At 46.6% G+C, this 20,256-nt stretch overlaps 1 protein-coding gene across 1 annotated transcript; it reads right to left on the bottom strand.

The window, feature by feature from the left end:
- Positions 1–2,338: 2,338 nt before the first annotated feature.
- Positions 2,339–17,091, bottom strand: LOC144175008 (antimicrobial peptide microplusin-like). The gene is made up of 5 exons (XM_077704018.1): positions 16,938–17,091; positions 12,098–12,159; positions 11,206–11,295; positions 5,855–5,881; positions 2,339–2,475 (listed from the first exon to the last, which is right to left on the bottom strand). The coding sequence occupies exons 1-5, from the start codon at positions 17,008–17,010 to the stop codon at positions 2,425–2,427; spliced, it is 303 nt and encodes a 100-aa protein (XP_077560144.1). The 5' UTR covers positions 17,011–17,091; the 3' UTR covers positions 2,339–2,424.
- Between the last annotated feature and the right edge of the window lie 3,165 nt (positions 17,092–20,256).

Below are 20,256 nucleotides of genomic sequence, written 5' to 3'. Positions count from 1 at the left end.
TTAAACATTCCTCCGTGGCAGCGAGTACAGTTAACAGACAACAAACCAATCCGTCGCCTCCGTCAACCAGTACCTGGCCAGGCCACGGCCCAAGTCTCTCGCCTACATAGCCCAGACACGGAAACGGCAATTGCATATGTAGACGCGAGCGTCAAAGACGGCATAGTGCACACTGCACTCACATGCCCCCAGCTACCGGAGGTGGACCGATCTTGCTCTTATGTGGTTAATCCGTTACCACCAGCGTATCTTGCTGAACTAGCACAGATACACGATGGGATGGCCGCAATACTGCCTATTGTCCAGGCAGGGCCATACTGTCGACTGATATATTACGCACTGACTCGGAGCAAGTCATCCACGACATCCACCGCGTAACACAAGCTACATCGTTCGCAGATTCTGTTCACCACTTAGCACAAAGCACTCTACTTCAGATCCGCATAGAATGGGTACCCCGTTCAGCTGTACCCGGCGGTTGGGAGGCAGACACGGCTAGTCGCCCGCATACCTTGATGCGACCATTACCACTTTTCCCCGAAGATCCAAGTGGAAACCTGACACAACAGAAGTAAATTCTCCGGCGCACCACGCGAGCCCTCATAACCCCGAGTGGTTCAAACCTCCCTGGTGACTTAACTCACCAAGAGCAGGTTGCGCTGCGGAGGCTACGCGTTGGGATGGCCCTTACGCCGTCTGTGACTGCCTCTTGGCCATCGCAGTACCGCGCGGCCCATACGACTCCACCTGCCCATTCTGCGACGCCGCCTAAAGCCCGTTCTACATGGAGCGAATTTCGCCAGCGAATCCGCTGGAACGAACATTCGCACTTGCGAAGTTCGCAATGCCTGGAATTGTCGTCTACATGGGGCCTGCGAACGCCGCGATTTTCGCATTTCGGATGCGCCTTGTTTGCAGACTGAATTAAGTTTGCCACCAGCAAAGGTTGTTGTGATTTTAACAAGGGTGGTTTCATTTTACTTTCTTGGCAAGTTGTTTCTGCCTGGTTTGCGGTAAATATAAGTCTATTTGCGGTTTTATATAAGAATTGCCAATTCTTGATCAATATACGCGCACACTGCAGAGGAGACAAACGTTTTGGTGTGCCCGCGCTTTTATCGCGCTCATACAAGCAACGCCATCTGGTTTCCAAGCGTGCAAGTGGTGCCGAGCTGTGCTCCTATTGGCCGCAGGTCCGGCCCCTCTACGCCGCGCACGCCGCATGAGCGGCGTTTGCTCGACCGCTTCAAATGTTTGGCACTTTGCCGCAGCAACGAAAAAAGGTGGTTTTGCCGCACGAGCGGCGCCGCATCAGCGAATTCGCAGGCGAAATCGCTCCATGTAGTACGGGATTAACAGAATGTCAATTTACAGCATCTGCTGTAGACCTGCCCGGGACTGCATCAGATCCGATTACGGCACCTTCGTGCAACAGGCCTCCACCCTGGCCGCCCTCCAGAGCTGCAGCGCTGGGCTCATGGACTATTTCATCGGCAACTTCTGGACTTTATACACGAAGCAAACTTGTTCGTGTACCGGTGAATCGTGCACCGTTATGCCGCTCGGCAAACTTTCGAGTAAAAAAAGGGCTTGAGCCCTTAATTTCAGCCTGAGGCATACAGAAACATGGCGCTGTACTCGTGGTTGGTCTTTGCCTTGCGGACGATTCGCAAGATGGCGCAACCAGCCCCGAAGCGCTTGTTCTGAATCAGCAGTGTAGAAAGTGACTGTATGATCGCAGTGGCGACACTGACAGCGTCATGGAGTGTTCATCATCCGAAATGTAATAGCCAACCCGCTTTCGCCTTCTCATCTCATAAGGATGATTACGGATCTTCTGCAACTTTTTGTAGTGTTTGGGACGTAGGTCAATGCATTACTTTTTATAACCTTGCCTTCGCACGTATACTCTTCTTCCCTGCCAAGCACAGCCAAGCCGCCCCAACCCTCACCCTCCCTGACCTAACCCGTTGCCATCCAAAACGCTTAACCAAATGAAGTAATTCTGAGCAGTGCTTTTTTTTAAATGACAACTTTCATTATAGGGCAACACTGAACGACACAGGAGTTCCGTGCACAGGACTAGTCACGCCACGCGTGGAATTGTGATGTTTGCGATTGTAATTCTGGTTGAGTCTTTATCACAAGACGCTTCCTTCAAATGAGTGCCTTGTTGCAGATGTTTTGCAGTAATTAAGTAAACTGAATTGAAATGAAAGGTGTAACCTGAAAGCTCGGAAATTTCGTGCACCGCACGTTTCCCTCGGTGAGGGGGGAAACTTTTTGTTTGTTTGTTTAGAAGGAATAAAAACTCTCCCAAATAACGACTGACACTCGGTGCGGCGCGTCATAGCTGTCTTTATTGCACCATGCCCAACACCGGTATCGGATCCGCTGTTCCGCATTTGGAGCGTAGGTGACCGCTCAAGCGTGGCAGTCCTTGTACGCCTTCCTAATAGCGGCTGCTTCTTCTTCCTGAAAGACAACAAGAGAGAACGTTCAGAAAAAAAAACAAGCAAACAGAAGAGAACAGCTTTAGAATACTAAGATTTTTTCCGCGCGCACTTTTGGGTTTGGTATTCTTCTACACGTGTAGCTTCGGCTTTTGATGGACTCACACTGCTAGCGAACGGTACACTGGATGAAGAAAAGAAAGGACGAAACACACACACACACAATATATAAGACAGAAAATACGGGTTGGCAGCCAAGAAAACCTGGGAAAGCAAAGGGGAGGTTGTGATGGGTAATAGAAACCGATGAATAATTTTTGAGTGAGAAAGAAAGTGGTGAAAAAATGCCCGCCGGGTTGGATCCGAACCCATGACCTCCAGAATACCGGTCTGGTGCAATAACCACTACGCTACCAGCGGGGCTGTTTCCCCACCACTTTCTCGGGTATTTATGTTAAGGTATTTTTTGTTTCCTGCACTTGGGGGTGGTAGCCAGCGCCACTCGGACTACTGGGGGTGAAGGGGACCTTCTTTTTAACCCCCGGGCCGTGACTCGAGTGTCTACGACATGTCGAGAGTGGTCGACCAGCGTTGAACCCTCTTAAGCTACCTTTGGCACCAAGACTGCCAGAACAGAGGCCCTCGCTAAGCATGTAGCGAATCAGAAAATGGGAAATGAGGGGCTCGGTGAAATAAGACAGAAAATAGGGGTTGGCCGCCAATAAAACCTCGGAAAGCAAAGCGGAGGTTGTGTTGGGTAATAGAAACCGATGAATAATTTTTTGATTCAGAAAGAAAGTGGTGAAAAAATGCCCGCCGGGTGGGATCCGAACCCACGACCTCCAGAATACCGGTCTGGTGCGATAACCACTACGCTACCAGCGGGGCTGTTTCCCCACCACTTTCTCGGGTATTTATGTTAAGGTATTTTTTGTTTCCTGCACTTGGGGGTGGTAGCCAGCGCCACTCGGACTACTGGGGGTGAAGGGGACCTTCTTTTTAACCCCCGGGCCGTGACTCGAGTGTCTACGACATGTCGAGAGTGGTCGACCAGCGTTGAACCCTCTTAAGCTACCTTTGGCACCAAGACTGCCAGAACAGAGGCCCTCGCTAAGCATGTAGCGAATCAGAAAATGGGAAATGAGGGGCTCGGTGAAATAAGACAGAAAATAGGGGTTGGCCGCCAATAAAACCTCGGAAAGCAAAGCGGAGGTTGTGTTGGGTAATAGAAACCGATGAATAATTTTTTGATTCAGAAAGAAAGTGGTGAAAAAATGCCCGCCGGGTTGGATCCGAACCCATGACCTCCAGAATACCGGTCTGGTGCAATAACCACTACGCTACCAGCGGGGCTGTTTCCCCACCACTTTCTCGGGTATTTATGTTAAGGTATTTTTTGTTTCCTGCACTTGGGGGTGGTAGCCAGCGCCACTCGGACTACTGGGGGTGAAGGGGACCTTCTTTTTAACCCCCGGGCCGTGACTCGAGTGTCTACGACATGTCGAGAGTGGTCGACCAGCGTTGAACCCTCTTAAGCTACCTTTGGCACCAAGACTGCCAGAACAGAGGCCCTCGCTAAGCATGTAGCGAATCAGAAAATGGGAAATGAGGGGCTCGGTGAAATAAGACAGAAAATAGGGGTTGGCCGCCAATAAAACCTCGGAAAGCAAAGCGGAGGTTGTGTTGGGTAATAGAAACCGATGAATAATTTTTTGATTCAGAAAGAAAGTGGTGAAAAAATGCCCGCCGGGTGGGATCCGAACCCACGACCTCCAGAATACCGGTCTGGTGCGATAACCACTACGCTACCAGCGGGGCTGTTTCCCCACCACTTTCTCGGGTATTTATGTTAAGGTATTTTTTGTTTCCTGCACTTGGGGGTGGTAGCCAGCGCCACTCGGACTACTGGGGGTGAAGGGGACCTTCTTTTTAACCCCCGGGCCGTGACTCGAGTGTCTACGACATGTCGAGAGTGGTCGACCAGCGTTGAACCCTCTTAAGCTGCCTTTGGCACCAAGACTGCCAGAACAGAGGCCCTCGCTAAGCATGTAGCGAATCAGAAAATGGGAAATGAGGGGCTCGGTGAAATAAGACAGAAAATAGGGGTTGGCCGCCAATAAAACCTCGGAAAGCAAAGCGGAGGTTGTGTTGGGTAATAGAAACCGATGAATAATTTTTTGATTCAGAAAGAAAGTGGTGAAAAAATGCCCGCCGGGTGGGATCCGAACCCACGACCTCCAGAATACCGGTCTGGTGCGATAACCACTACGCTACCAGCGGGGCTGTTTCCCCACCACTTTCTCGGGTATTTATGTTAAGGTATTTTTTGTTTCCTGCTTTTGGGGGTGGTAGCCAGCGCCACTCGGTCTACTCGGGGTGAAGGGGACCTTCTTTTTAACCCCCGGGCCGTGACTCGAGTATCTACGACATGTCAAGATTGGTCGACCAGCGTTGAACCCTCTTAAGCTACCTGTAGCACCAATACTGCCAGAACAGAGGCCCTCGCTAAGCATGTAGCGAATCAGGGTTGGCAGTCAAGAATTTGTGATTCACTATATATATATATATATATATATATATATATATATATATATATATATATACGGAATCATTCGAGGCTTGAAATTACTATTTGAAATTTATATTGCGGCCTTCCGACATGAATGAAAGTTTTGGAGGTACTTTCATTTAATATAGTGTCGTTTCAGGTCAAATTACCAGGGGTGTAACCAGCTCTAAAACCTTCAATCCGATCTCTCGTGAAGAAATGCGCTCAGGCTGAGAGAAACATATTTTGCTACCGTTTCGTTCGCAAACATGGCGTTTCTACAATACGGCTTCACAGACACCTTGAGCAGTGCCTTTGTTTACTCGAACATACTTTAGGTCCACGCAGGACAGCAGTAGCAATTTAATTGTGGCGTAAATATGTTCACTTCATATCCGTACGATTCAATCTGTAGTAATGACAGTCTCGTAGCCCTGCATCAAACAAATGGCATGTTTATTCGTCGTATCGCAAAACAGCGCGAAGACTGCACGAGAACAAGGCGGAATGCGAAGTGTACTTGACTTCGCTTTAATAAGACGGTTTGGTGTGTTTTTGTAAACACGGCTTTCGGTGCACGTAAAGAATTCATCTCGAAATTGCCTTAAGCATACATCGTAGGAAACCGCGAGTACGCACGGCATACGGACATCAATGGTATGACCGCGTGGTCCTCACTAAAGTCCGGCGTCGATCCCCCCACAAAAACCATTTTCTTCGGATTCGCCCAACTGGATATACGTCGCTTAAGTAGGATTGCGTTTACTAATGTCTGCAGCTCACTGATTTGTCATGCGCTTTGTAGTGGCGGTAGCCTGAAATGAAAAAACGAAACACCAAAAACTATGCTCACCGTGAGTACTTTCTTGAGCACCTCGACCTGAAAGTGACAGAAAAGGAATCGGAGATAGTCAACAGTCGATAAATGTGACACCATCAAGTTTATGGGTGAATTGTGCTTCTATGAGTTAGCCTTTCTGAGCCCTGTATATACACTGCGTATTATGCAGGGTCAAAAATTGGGAGAACGCCGAACATTTTCTGTATTGTGGCACTTATAAGCGGTGGAGTAAAAGGAAACACGAGCAAAAATACCAGGGACACTAGCGGTTTTCAACAATGATTGTGCCGACCGGCAATGATTTCGGCAATGATTGTGCCGACCAGTTATAATTGAAAGCATTAAATGCAAATGCACGGGAAACACAGAAAAAAAAAGTAAAAACCGAATAAAAAATTGGAACGTTACATTGCGGGCGGTTTTTCGTCAGAATATAAGCTTTTCGGTCAAATTTCTCTTTTATGCTCGCCAAGTCCTTCTGTGAACGTTACTTTTGAATAGGCTCATCCATACACGCATTGTATACAGCCGTGATTTGTAATCAAAGACTAGTAGCTCTTATCGACCAACACTAGAATCGCTGAAGGTAATCGTGTGGCAGTCCACTGCCGTGGGATGGGTTCATTAAATACAGTATTGCAATTCATGACCATTCATAGTTTTCAATCTTAGGCAATATACTTCCAATGAAGTAAAACAAAACTGAAATCAAAAATACCACAAGGCCTCGGGGAGCACCTGGTGTCCTGAAAACTGCGGTTTAGCATAATATGGTGGTCGATACGCAATAAAGGGAGATACCCGGTGGTGGAGTTATACATAAAAATGGGCGCAGCTTGCACTAGTGGTGCAAGGCTGGAGAAACAGCAGAGATGGCTGCCCCTCTCCCTTCGTTGGAGACCCGGCTGTTGCACCTCGCATGGATTTCCGAACTTGCCGCTGATAGTTCTCTATGACTGGCAGGCCCGGATCGTTTCGTCGACAGGCTTTCCTATCTCTCCCAAAGTGAACCGCATTGGCACGCGCTAGAACCCGCGGCCAGGTTCAGAGCCAACGCTCGCGCTAGAAACCCAAAGGAAATGCTGTGCGCCCGACATGCAGCATTTCGACTATTCAACTGAGCTACCGGCGCCTTTCCGATAGCTCAATCGGATAGGCGCCGGTTTCATACCGCGAGGGACCCACGTTCGCTTTCGACAACAGGAAGCGTTTCTTTTTCTATCCAGTTGGCTGCACATGTTCCCCCACCACTGCTAACCCGTACCCCTCGGGCCTTTGGGGTGGCCCAGTGGTTAGGTTGCCGGCGTCACGGCGTAAAGGCCTCGAGTTCGGTTCGGGGTAACTCCCTAACCGCTTTTTTTTTTTTTCTAGAAGGTTCAAGGTATTTGGGTGCGACATACGCGCAATTCTCAGTCTCCAGGTGTCTGCTGTGAAAAATATAAGAGCCGATTTTTTTTTTTTTTCGCAATGAGCCAGATCCAGAAACCGAAACTAAGCCGGGTAGAACTGCAGTGACAAGAAAAACTCGCCAACTTTCCCCTAAAAACAAGGGATGGCAAGAAAATAGTCGAGATAACGCCCTGAAAACGTGTACGCAGATCGTAGTTCGTATCGAAAATGAGCCAGATCCTGCTGTTTCACGGATCAAAACGAGCCAAATCCATTTGCTCAGTTGCCCAATGGGTGTTTGCTTTCGGCTCGACTGTTCAGACTGTTAGGTGGGTGTTTTCGCAAGTTTTTGTTTATGCTTTTCGGAGCTAGCTTATAGTGAATTCACACGGCAATTATGAGATCAGCGAAAGATCTATCGCCAGATGTCAACGACAAAGTGGACGGAAGAAGAAGGGAACGATATGGAACCGGGAGATGTGAAACAATGATTTCATTTCGTCTTCCCCGCCCCTACGAAATAACTCTGGATATATTTATTTTTTTACTCCCGTGTTTACCATTTTAGTACTAAACTAAATAGCCACCGCTTACAAGTCCTGGAAAATATTTTCTGCCCCCCCCCCCCTCCCCCATGGAGAGTACGAACTTTATAAGGTGAAGAAGAAGATATGAGCAGCCTTTTTGAGAAGAGTTTTCGAAATTCATGGCAAAGCAATAAAGAGCTTGCTTACTTCGTGAGTGCCTTCGGGTGTTGCCAAGAAAATTATCCCAGGGAAGAATTTGAAAAGAGCTGCTAATGGTGCCAAGAGCACTCACTTGCTCTCCATGTATGGTTCTACTGTTCTTGAATAATTATTGCATATTTTTAATGCCTTTTCTGCAAAAACTCAATCGCACCGTGCTTGAAAGTCAATTTAAATAAAGTTTTCATAAGAATGCCGCGTCAACTTGAGTGTTTCTATTCATTATAAGGCAAATACAAGCTTATCACCCCAGTATTGCTGATATTAACGCCATAATGTTTAATTATTTGTGGCCATAAGCTTCACCTAGGGGACATGTAAAATATACTATATAATAGCTTACGGCGTTGAATTTAGGTCCGGTAACAAACTCCGCTTGTTTCTCAAATTCGCGTTTGGTGTATCTGGCTCATTTCGAAAAAAAAAATGCCTCATATGCCAATAGATATAGCTATGCAGACGGCGCCATGCAGAACCAGTGCTAGAGTGTAGCCGTTACTTTCTTGCACCAGAAGCCCGCAAGTACGAGAAGATACTGTTTAAACCCGCCTGATTTGACGTTAGTAAATACAGTAATACCTCGTTAACTCTAAGTAGTGAAAACCGGGAAATATTTGAGATAAGCGGATTTTCTAGACAAGCAAAGTTGCGCGGATTGCCATAAAATATCGAGTTCTTGGCAAAAAAGCAGCTACTGCTTACCAGCTCTTCGACGGCAGCTTCCAATCTTGCACGGTTTATATAACCCTTCAATTAACCGTTGAGCTTCGTTTAAAAACCTATAGGTGGCGCTGGCTGCAGCAGGAGTTCTCCGGGGAACGCCTGCGCTCCATACAATTTTTTTTTTCAGCGCCAAAGGAACCCGCGCTCTCCATTGGGTTTTTCCCCGCACGACACACCTCTATCTTCTAGTACACTGTACCTCTGCGCATGTCTCTAACGTCACATGACGTGCCACAGGATTGGTTGACGAAGTTGATACGTCTATAGGCTAAAACTTCAAGGAGCCATGAGGACAAAACACAAGTTATGTTCATTCGAGAAACTGCCTCGATAGATTCATACTGACACCACTGTTAACGCACACTTCAATCAAATAAGCTACATAACTAAGAAAAAATTCCCCCGCATTTCCCCGAGGGGGAGAATGTGAAAGTGCGAATGCACGGTTGTCGGCCCGCTTGCGGCGCTTGCGCTCGGCCCCCGCAGCCCACCGCCTCGCCGCCTTCTCTTCCATCTCTTCCATCGGGTTTGTAGTATCACGTGTACACCACGCAGTTATCAAGCCGCTATAACGCCGCTGAGTCGCCAACGCACGCCGCTGACGACGTAGTTTGAATGCGTTACAGATATAAGGCGCGTTCTGACACCGATATCAGCGTCGCGTCCGTGGCTTATTCGGTAGAGCGTCGGGCTGCGGCCCGAAAGTCCTCGGATCGAAACCTGGCACGGGATGCTGTTTCTTTATTAAATATAGAGGAGCACTGCGGACGCCGACGCCGCCGCCGACGCCGGCGGTGGATGGTTTGGGGTCGCTTATAAAGTGCACACTTAAAACGGAATGGCCATGCGACCCACTACCTCATTTCCTTCAACAGAACCTATGATGTCATATGAGCCCAGCTGTGCGATTGGCTGAGGACGGGAAAAGCAAACGCAAATTAGGCACGGCTTACAGGCTTTCCGAACGAACTATTTGCGCTTAAGTGTAATGCATATTCATTTTTCTGCAGTAAGAACGGTGCGGTAAACAATGGAAGTTACGAAAACGCACGTAAGCATAGAAGTACCGATGCGCACTGTTCTTGGTATGGGCGTCTTATGTTAGCTGCACAGCACTCCGCCGCTTTGAAGTGGTTTTACGGGGCACTGGTCGACTGGCGTAAGCGGCGTTGTCTTACGTGACCCTGTTTGTCGAGGATACCCCATTCACGAGACGATCACTTTTTACAGTAATGAAAAAAAGCCAGGTGCAAATACGCCCAAAAACAAAGCAACGGCGGACAACATTTCGTAGATTACTATAGTAGCGCCATCTGGGAGGGCTGACGGACAGCAAAGCCGCAAACCCGAATGACGCAGTGGAAGTTCGCTTGAATGGACGCGCTTCTGACGTCATTGCTGACATTACGAAAAACCCACGATTTGGCGCGAGAATCAAAATTTTAACCTAAATGGATCGAGTTCTCAGTGAACACGGCAGCATTTGCTGCCGGACAAGCGCTGGGGGCACTATGAAACGCGAAATCTTTCGAATAAAACAAACTTGTATTTTGTCTTCATGGCTCCTTTCATGTTCGGGGGAAACATCGGCTTTGCGTCCGGCGCGGAAAAACGAGAAAAATATCCAGGCACTTTGGCGTGGCAGCGGCAGCATCGCACGAATCTTGTGAAACGGTCCGCGGCGGCGACATTTTCGTCCCACTCTCAGTCTAGATTTAGAGATATCCCCAGTTTGGCCCAAAATACTTCGAAATAAAGGGTAACAAATACATGGGACATATAGGAAATGGTTCGGTGGCGCGGAAAATTTCGGCAGCTGATTTTTCGAGTAGCCGATTTTTCTAGATATGCGAGCTCGAGTTAACGAGGTATTACTGTATACGCGAAAGTGCTGGTTTTCTCATGCGTATTGTAGCGCCACGTGACGGGCGTTCGCTACTTTGCGTATTGCGTCGGCGTGATTAGGAAGTATTTGGCATGCCCTCCCAACTTCGAAGTCTCGGAACATCGCCATGTCGAGAATAATCTTGAAGTAAAAGGGTGGAGGCCATATCATTTGGTTTATGTAAGGTCAAAGCGTAACACACAAAAACTGCGCCCTCGCCCTATATCGGTAAATGATTACAAGAAACTCGGGAATTCATAGGAACAAGCGCAGCCGAGACGAGTGGTGAGCTCTCTCACGTGGTCTCTGTTCTGTGCGGAGAGCTCGCAGCCTTCGTGTAATCGGAGAAGCGTTTGTATATCTGCTTCAACCACATCCGCACATGCATAAAGCACAACTCGGATGTGCACCAGAAAAAATTAACTAATGGAATCCACAAAAAGGTAGGCGACGCCATTCGGCGCGAAGGAGCCCGCACGAGCAGCTATGCCCTTTCACAAAAGCGCCATTTTAGGCCCTACCATCTCGGCCGTAGGTGGGAACAAAGCATTCTGGTCCAAATCGTCGAAGCGAAAACGTGACTGCGGCAACTTCGCGACAGTACTATCGAATATACTCACAAAGTCCACTCCGACCTCGCACTGCTTCTTAACAAACTCGGCGGCGTTGTCTCCCTGCTTGTGTATGATGTCCATTGCCTTTTCTTTCACCTGCAAAATGGTTCATGTTTGAAAGCACCTTCAGCTTTCGGTCGCACCTATTTTTGAGACCTCGCGCGCACACCCAAGAATATACGTTGTGCAGCGCTTGGGTTTCTCCTAGGCTATTCGGTGGTGTTAGTGGTATCTTCAAGATGCGAGGGCACAAGCCCCGAAGTGAAGTATAAAGCGTCTGAGAGGCCGAAGTTTCGCGTATTTTTTTGAGGTGGAGTTGCCCATTTTTTAAAGGAGCCAATCGGTTTATTGCCCACTTGAAACTTGCGCCAATTTATTCCTCGAATACCGTGTCCAAGTAATTAGTTCTGAAAGTCAATGAATCAGCGATTATTTCGGCAAGGGAAAGTTACGTAGTCTGCGTTCTAATGACCGCCGCCAAATCTAAGCAGGAAGGTAAAAGTGCGTGTACGCAGCCCTAATAACCTTTTTAAAATAAAACAAGCTTCGGCATGGGGGCAAGAATAAGCCACCCTGCGTATTGTAAATATAAATACCTAATCATAGTCTTCAGTTTCCCAACCGTAAAGCTGACTTGGCTCAGCAATAATTTCTCCTTTTGTTAATCCAAACATACTACGCTTCAAAGCAAGCAAGAAAGTTGTTAAAATACACTGTGCAATTACCGGCTAAGCGAATAGTGAAACGATATAACAAGTCGGCACCTAAGATCACATATCCACCCCAGGCGAACATCCACAAAAGAATGACACGAAAATATAAAGACTTTTTACCCGCATGTCACGTTTTGTTAACTAACTTGTCAACAGGCTTGCCCCAATGAGTATGAGTTTTTTACCTCAGCTGGAACATGTTCTGCCATACACGTCAGCAACGCCTTCACCTGGTCGTGGTCTTTTTCTGCAAATAATAATCAACTTAAGATCGTTGCTCCAAGACGACGCGATCGTACATTTGCAGCTCGAGTGTAAGACCCGTGCACACAGTTCATACGAAGCAGATGTCACAAAAGAGCGATTGCTACGCGTTTATCGTGGGCCCTGCAACGTATCCGTCCCTATCCCTAGACTCTGTATAGCTCCAAGGTCCCAAAAGTACTTAGCCACCACCACCACCCTCTCCGAAGAGGCCCAAGATCTAAGCTGTTAACCGTATTGACACTACGGCCAGCCATTAAAACTCTTCAGGTATAACCGTGGTCTTTATCCATCACTATTTACTCGCGTGTTCCGTTTGCCCAATTGTTTATTTGCAAGTGACTCGCCGTTGTGGGGGCCGCGTTCTACAAAGAAAATCGTGGAGAAGTGAAAAAAAAAAAACATGCCTGATCTGAACCCACGACCCCCAGAATACGCGTCTGATGTGATAACCACTACCATAGCAGCTGGGCTGTGTTCCCCTCCATTTTCTTGGATATTTATGTTGAGGTAAGCCAGCGCCTCTCCGACTGCTCGAGGGAAAGGAGACCTTCTTTTTAACCCCCGGGCCATGACTCGAGCGTCTACGACATGCCGAGAGTGGTCGACGAGCGTTGAACCGTCTTAAGCTCCCTATGTCACCAAGACTGCCAGAACAGAGGCCCTCGCTGTGCATGTAGCGAATCAGAATTATTGGCTACATGCATAGCGAGGGCCTCTGTTCTGGCAGTCTTTGTGCCATAGGGAGCTTACGAAGGTTCAACTCTGGTCGACCACTCTCGGCATGTCGTAGACGCTCGAGTCATGGCCCGGGGGTTAAAAAGATGGTATCCGTCCCTTCGAGCTGTCGGAGAGGTGCTGGCTTACCTCAACATAAATACCTCAACATAAATACCCAAGAAAATGAAGGGGAACACAGCCCAGCTGGTATGGTAGTGGTTATCACATCAGACGCGTATTCTGGAGGTCGTGGGTTCAGATCAGGCATGTTTTTTTTTTTTCACTTCCCCGCGATATGCGGATTTTCTTAGTAGAACGCGACATTTACCCCTTTGCTTTCCTAAGCTTTCCTGACGGCCTACCCTTTTGTCTGTCTGTCGGTCTGTCTGTCTTTCTCTGTCTCTCTCATAAACGTAGGCACTCATGAAAGCCAAGTAAACAATCCGGTAAAAATGTGGTAGGTAATTTATTATCGTAGGAACAGGTACAGATTTTTGAAAGAAATGGAGAAAACTCGAAAGGCAGGTCTCCACTTCTTTTCTTTCTTTCAAAAATCTGTACCGGTTCCAGTGATAATCAATGACCTACCACATTTTTCCCGTATGCCTTACTTGGCTTTCATGACTGTTTACCCTTGTTAATATATATATATATATATATATATATATATATATATATATATATATATATATATATATATATATATATATATATATATATATATATATATATATATATATATATATATATATATATATATATATATATACAAAGTTCGGCTAATACTCTAATGCAGGTTAAAGATCCCGGGGGGCCAAAATTAATCCGGACCCTTCCACTAAAGCGGGCTTCACAGGTGTAGCTTTGGTGCATTGTCCTGCAACTTTTAAAACATGAAATTAACACTATGACATATGTGGCCGAAAGTTATGTAATTTAACGCAATAACATATAATGCTAAAATCGGGTGGACAGCATAATTTCTAGTACGGTCATAAAAGCGTTATTTTGCTCAGTATTTAAATTGTTCCTGGTTCTACTGCCCTACGAGGTGCAACGACAATAATTAAAAGCTGACTCCGAGCAAAAATGTATAAAAACGAAGGCGTTTCGGCTCCCGGACGGGAGTCTTATTCACAATCACTGAACAATCACTCTGCCCGCAGGGGCAAAAATGACGATAACACGGTGCTCCATGCAATTAAACCCGATAAAGGTGATCTGCGCTGTAGTCATGATTCAAGGCCAAACGTCATGTTTACTTGGTGTAACGTCAGCACAGGCACCCTTTATCGAGTCAAATCTCGCAACGGAGATCGTCATTGGCCAACTTTGCCCCCGGATCATAATGATTGTTAGTTCGTATACGTTGTGGGGAAGCTCGACCCACAGGCATTTGTCGGAGTGCAATGTTACAACTATTTTTTTCTGGGGTGGGGAACCGTGGTTTGGGAATTAAAACTACTTCCAAAATCACTCCAAATACAATGAATATATGTATATTTTGGCAATAGAACAAGCACGCCTTCACGTTTTTTGTTAAGAAATAGCTACGCCAGTATTTCCAGTATTCATTCCAACAAGGGCTCTGTGGTTGATACGGGTTATTCACAACAGTGGCGTATTAGTGAATTTGTTCTGGCGCTTCCCATGAAGTGTTCAGTTGACAGACAAAGGCAACCGTATTCCTTATCAGGGTAAAAAACACAAAGATATCGTGCTCCTGCCGAAGTATATCCCGGGTGGTTTTTAGTATTCCGATGGGCTTACGTACAAACTCATGCCTCATTGTCCAGGAGGCACTGGGGCCTATTCCTGGGAGTTCGAGTCCACAGTCTACTAAAGACGTCATGCAACGCCATAGGAGAAATTATCGTATGCTTAATAGAATAAGTGTACTTGAATTAGGGGTGATGTCGCGCGCATCGGATCAACTTGACGGTTAAACCTCGAAGAAGTCAAAGTAGAGTACAAACTTATTGACCACTTCTCAGAGTTTTCTAAGTATGGCACTCCTCATGAGTACGGTGCATGAAGAGCCTCATTTTTAAACTTTGCGCCTTGCAGCAAACGGTATGAATCAAGAACAAAATCGTCCTGCGTTCAAACTCTGTGGCTTTGTTCTGGCAAGTACAAATCAAAATGACTATTTCAGGTTGAGTTATCATGCCTTACGGAGCAACCATTGTTCCCGTGATTTTATGCCGCTATTCTTATCCTACCCTCGTTTCAAATGGCGAATTTAACAAAAAACGAACTGTCATTTTTGCGGCTGTTTCATTCTAAGTAAAAACGAATTCCCGGTGGAGAAATTGTGTAATTAGTTTTAGGGTGACGTTTTTGAAACCACATTTCATACACGCATACGTAAAACTTACCAAAGCAGGGATCCAAAAGCCCAATGAAGATCAATACCAGCGGATAAAATATCAGGGTCCCGTGTATTTTAAGTAATGTTAGGTAGCATGCAAAAACATGCGCGCCAAAGGAACATAGGTGCACCCAATACCGCCAGATTCATTTTTTCAAAGTTTAGCGTAGAAAATATATGTCAAAAAGTGGTTTGCTGAATGTGACACTCAAATCTTGAGATTTCGGTAAAAAAGTTTGGTGTAAGCCGAATACACTGATTCAAGAATTCAAAAAACAACCTACTCGGTGCCCCTCTACTACACGTGAAATCTAAAACAACCGGGTAAATGAGTGTGTGGCGTCAATATATTTTTTCTTATTTGTACAACTGTACTGAGGCAAGGAAATTGGGCGCGCCAAACATTATTAAATATGACCAAACACGTTATGACAAGATGTACACTGCCGACCGTCCACCGTGTTGTTATCAAATCTTGAAATACGCAGGAAGTGGAACTCACATCAGTTGACTTTTTTATAAAGCTCATGTGACCGTCTGCCCAAATCTGGTGTTTCACACCCTGTGTTTTTGTCCTCCCTCTGAAATTTTCCCTAAATACATACACGCTTGTTTGTACGCATGCACATACCTGCAGCGTGATTGGAGTGGCATCAGCCCCCTGCTTTTCGGGGTATTGAAAAATTGTTGTCGGCAGCGAGATCTGCAGAAAACTATGAAATGATTTTCTCCTTGTAACAGCGGACGAAAACGGGCGCTTCGCCTTTCGTGCCGATGGGCAAGAGCTGTTTCATGGGTTGTATATTCTAGGCAGCGGAGGTTGTGCTTCAGGTCCAGGAAAGGCGCGATTTCGGAGTACGGTAAATGCCATAGCAGTCGAGCGCGTCTAATAGCCAAGTGTCATCTGTGGCCCGTTAAACTCCCATTTACACGATTTCTTTACTGCAGCTATTAAAAGCAGCGAGCAGCAACTGGGTGGCGTGCGCAACAAATAGTGATCGAAAAAAAGGAGAGTATTTGCGAAAAATGTCCATCCTGTCCTTCAACTGTCCGATTTCAAGCAGACAACTGCCGGAAATGAACTAGTCGACTACCTTTGGTTGGTAGGCAGTTTTCAACTGGGAGAAATGGTCCGGGAATTCAACTTTCAATGAAGTCCTTTCCGGATTTCTTCTGCAGTTCTGTAATCCTTTATGTATCCTTTCAGTTACCTGAGATCTGAGCCAATCGAAGTCGCTTTTTTTTACAAGCAGTCGTAAGTTCCGTTCCGGCGAATTTGAGCTGCGTTCTACAAATCGAGAATAGCAAAACTGGCAGATATCAAGTGAATTCCGTAGACTTATTTCTGCTGCAACTCTACATACAACTTGTTTTATACTCGTGGCAACATGTCACACACGGACCCAACGCAAAGACGGCGAAGGTGGCGATGTAAGTAGCCATCGCTTCTGCTAAGTCCAGGACTAATTCCGCGTAAAATTCTCTATAAAAGATAAAGACACAATCACTCTAGCACGGGGCTTGCAAGCTATCAAAGAGATGGCATGACACAGAACCTTGAAAGGGCGATCGGAATTTTGGTTTCCAATGAAGGTGCTGAACGGGGCTGAGATTTTCGTCTCGTACAACGAAATTCCCCACCACAAGGAGCACAAGAATACCAGGCTTACCGCAAATTTCGTGCCCGGCCTCGACGAACATTGCAGCGGCCATGATGAGCCCACAGAGAAACAGAACCTTCATCGCGGACGGTGAGAGAGAAGCTCGCGAACAAGGGTTAAACGTCCAGCAAAGGGATCGCAGGCAAATTCGTGCTTGATGGACGTGCGTCGGTACTTATATACACATGCACGCGCTCCCTTGCAGGTGCCCTTGGAAATCACGGGGACAATCCCAAGCAGCGCTTCTACTCTCAGTGACAATTTTTTTTTCTTCTCTTCAATGAACCGTGAGGCCACCAGCAAAGCGCTAGCCAACAGGGTTCCATCCCAACGCTCAGCAGCAAAAGAAAGGTGAAAGCAGGAAGAAGGGAAAACAAGATTGACAGGAATTGTTGTTCATGTGCGCTCTTTTGTTTTCATTGTTGAGCTTGCAGTGACTCAGCCTCTAGGTACAGGAAACCTTTTTTTTTTTTTCTCGCCACGATATGCACGTCTTCTTTGACCAGACAGTTTCTTGTGTCTGCCAGGTCCCACTCCTAATATCTCTCACTCACACGAGATATTTCTCTCTATCACAATATAATCATGCACTTTTACTGAGGTGTCGTTAGCGGGCAGGGACGCACCCGTACGTGAGATTACGCACCCCCTTGCCAGTTCTGATCGCTTGGCCGAAGTGGCGTCGCACGCGCTCGCGTGCCACGGCAATCGCGAAGACCGAGAAGCATTAGCCTCACGCCATCCCCTCCCGCTTTCCGCTGCGTGTCTGTGCCGAGCATCGCGTTTTGCGTCAACTTCATTTTCTCGTCCAGTTTTGGTTCTGTTCGCTGTCGTTTGCGGCTCAAATGGTGCTATAAATTGCAAAGTATAAAATAAAAGCGCGGCGAATCCAAGTGAGCGCAGCGCGGCAGAACAAGGAAGAGTGTCGCGCTTGCCCTTGACCATGGAAGGCGGGAGTGCTCACGTCATTTGGGAAGTTTCGAAACGAGGGTACGAAGGCGAGCCGCCTGCAGCTAAGCCGCACTGAAGGAAAACGCTTGTTCGGACGCCCAACGCGCGTGTCAGCCACGGGGGTCACATCGGTCACGCAGGAGTGTTGCAATCGAAAGCTGCCTTTCCGTCGCACTTGGCGACGTGAATACTCACGGCTGTCGAGCTTTTCGATGCCTGTCCATACAACAACAGGTATGAGAATTCGCTGTGAAGTAGTACTTGTTGAAAATACCGGCAGTTCTTTTAAATCGAAGTGTACGGTCTTCATATTGCAGTATAACTAGAAATTTGTTACTACGATTGCGCCATCGAGAAAAAAATCGCACACTATGAAATGACAAAAGCATTCTCGAGGTCGGTGCATGTTGTTGACTCAAGATTGGGGAGATGTATCGGACGAAACGCAAAAGAAAGAAAGGGAAACATTTTCCGGGTATTTGTACGATGTAGCATCGGTGGCAACGCTCTGAAAAAGCTGTCTTGAGTTTTGACACCGAGAAATAGAGTTAGAATACTGTGCTTTTTGCAAATGCTACTTCAAGATTGCCACAAAACAGGAAAAGGGCGCAATCGAGAAAGTTGACCAACAGAAACTTGTAACGAATTGTTTAGGGTATCAGTTAAACAGTGGAATGGACGCCATACCAAAATAAAGCCCCGATCAGTCCTTTAGGTCTTGAAAGTCCTAAGCACCTAAAAGCATTGATATTTCTCTAAAGAAAAGCTGCCCCAGTACAATGACAGAAGGCTGGCCGGCGTCCCCGATTCGGACAGAATGAGCAGACGACTGGTTTTTTTCGATGAGAGCAAGAAATACGAGAAATTATTCTCTGCATGAGCATGTACGCTTAACACCATGTCCGCATGAGAGTGTAACCGCTTAACAGCGTGCTTACTAAGTAACAAGCATGCTTGCCGGCCTATCGCTGGTCGGTGTGTCAGCGTGCCTGGGCTTGTAACGGTTCTCAAAAATTCGCAACGGCCAGCATAGGCGCGAAAGAACTTGTGACAGAACACTGCAGCACAACGCAAAGGTATCCAAAGGAATTCCAGACAAGAATCGGGCACTATAAAAAGCTAACCCACGGTCTTCGTTGGTCAATGCCACGGTCGACGCAACGGGACACGCACACATGGCAGGGCAATGACGAACGCAACGGGTCTCGCTAAGGTATTTTGTGGAGGATCTGGGACGTTGCCAAAGGCGCTGTGGCATCTGCCGCCGCGCTTACATTGCCCCTACTGGTGACTGTAATATTGGACAGCTGGGTTTTTTAGCGGCGAGGTTTGTGAAAGATGTGTTGCTTTTCGCCTGGACCCGTATTTGTATTGTTTAGTGATACTTTTCGCTTCGCAATGAGCTTAATTCACCTAGGTGTATTATCGAACAAAATTATTTGTATCGACTTCAATTCGTCACCTTTATCTTTAATAAATATCGCTCGTGGGGGCAACCATGGGTGTGCGCCGTCACTGGTTACGTCGGGCTCCGCGCGATGGCGGTACTTGTCCGTGCTAAGCACATGACGTGTGTTAAATGTTCCAAACTGTACCTCACCGAACGCAAAGTAATGGCTCGACTACAATGTGAATGCGATTACTAACATATCTGTTTACACCACCGTTGAAAATTGGGTTTGAAGGGGGCAGACGACGCACGCCGGAAATTTTTTTTCCTTTTTTTTTTCTACGTGGCGGCGCAGTGGCACAGGCCGCGGCATGACTGCGTCGAAGGGGTATGGGCATGGCCGTTTCTAGTGTTTCCAAGCGAAGAAATTGAGAGCTAAACTTTTCAGTGAATACCATCTACACAGCACAAGGCGCTAATCGCCACACTCTAAGCGACAGCACTAATGTATTAACGCCATTTTGGATGACAGGTGTGTCATTTCATTTACTTTAAACAAAGCGAAGTAATTTTTATAACGATAGGCTTGTATTTCGCCCAAACTAATCTTGGGCAGGAAATGCGAATAAAATTTTGAAATATTCCTGTTTGCGGTTTTTTTTATAGCCGTTTTCCGTTAACTTTTTTATGTCGACTTGAGTCGTACACACGTCGCGATTGAATTTTTCCGTCGCCATTTTTTATTAAGCAGGCTCTTATAGTCGCTTGCTATTCAATCGTCATTTATGGCTATATATTATTCACAGTGACATCTCACGGGTTGAAATATTAACGCATTTTTTTTATCTCCAGCGTCATTATACACTATTTGAAGAAGTTAATCCAACCATTTGTTTACAGGTTAATCGGGTTGCTACTTGCAGTAAATAGACATATATGTATACAATCAAACATCCCTCCTTTTTAAATGTCCCGCCGAAAACACCA

The sequence above is a fragment of the Haemaphysalis longicornis genome, unplaced genomic scaffold (genome assembly GCF_048455015.1).
Source record: "Haemaphysalis longicornis isolate Haplotype H1 unplaced genomic scaffold, Haemaphysalis longicornis Haplotype H1 scaffold_1, whole genome shotgun sequence".
Classification (NCBI taxonomy): Eukaryota; Metazoa; Arthropoda; class Arachnida; order Ixodida; family Ixodidae; genus Haemaphysalis; species Haemaphysalis longicornis.
This window is presented reverse-complemented; position numbering and strand designations above follow the sequence as displayed.

Bases quoted from the DNA above. Each gene is read 5' to 3' on its own strand.
- LOC144175008 (XM_077704018.1), bottom strand. From the start codon at position 17,010: ATGAAGGTTCTGTTTCTCTGTGGGCTCATCATGGCCGCTGCAATGTTC. The intron at 12,160-16,937 runs GTAAGCCTGGTA...TATTATTTGCAG, and splicing joins GGCCGGGCACGAAATTTGCG to AAAAAGACCACGACCAGGTG. The intron at 2,476-5,854 runs GTGAGCATAGTT...GTTGTCTTTCAG, and splicing joins TGCTCAAGAAAGTACTCACG to GAAGAAGAAGCAGCCGCTAT.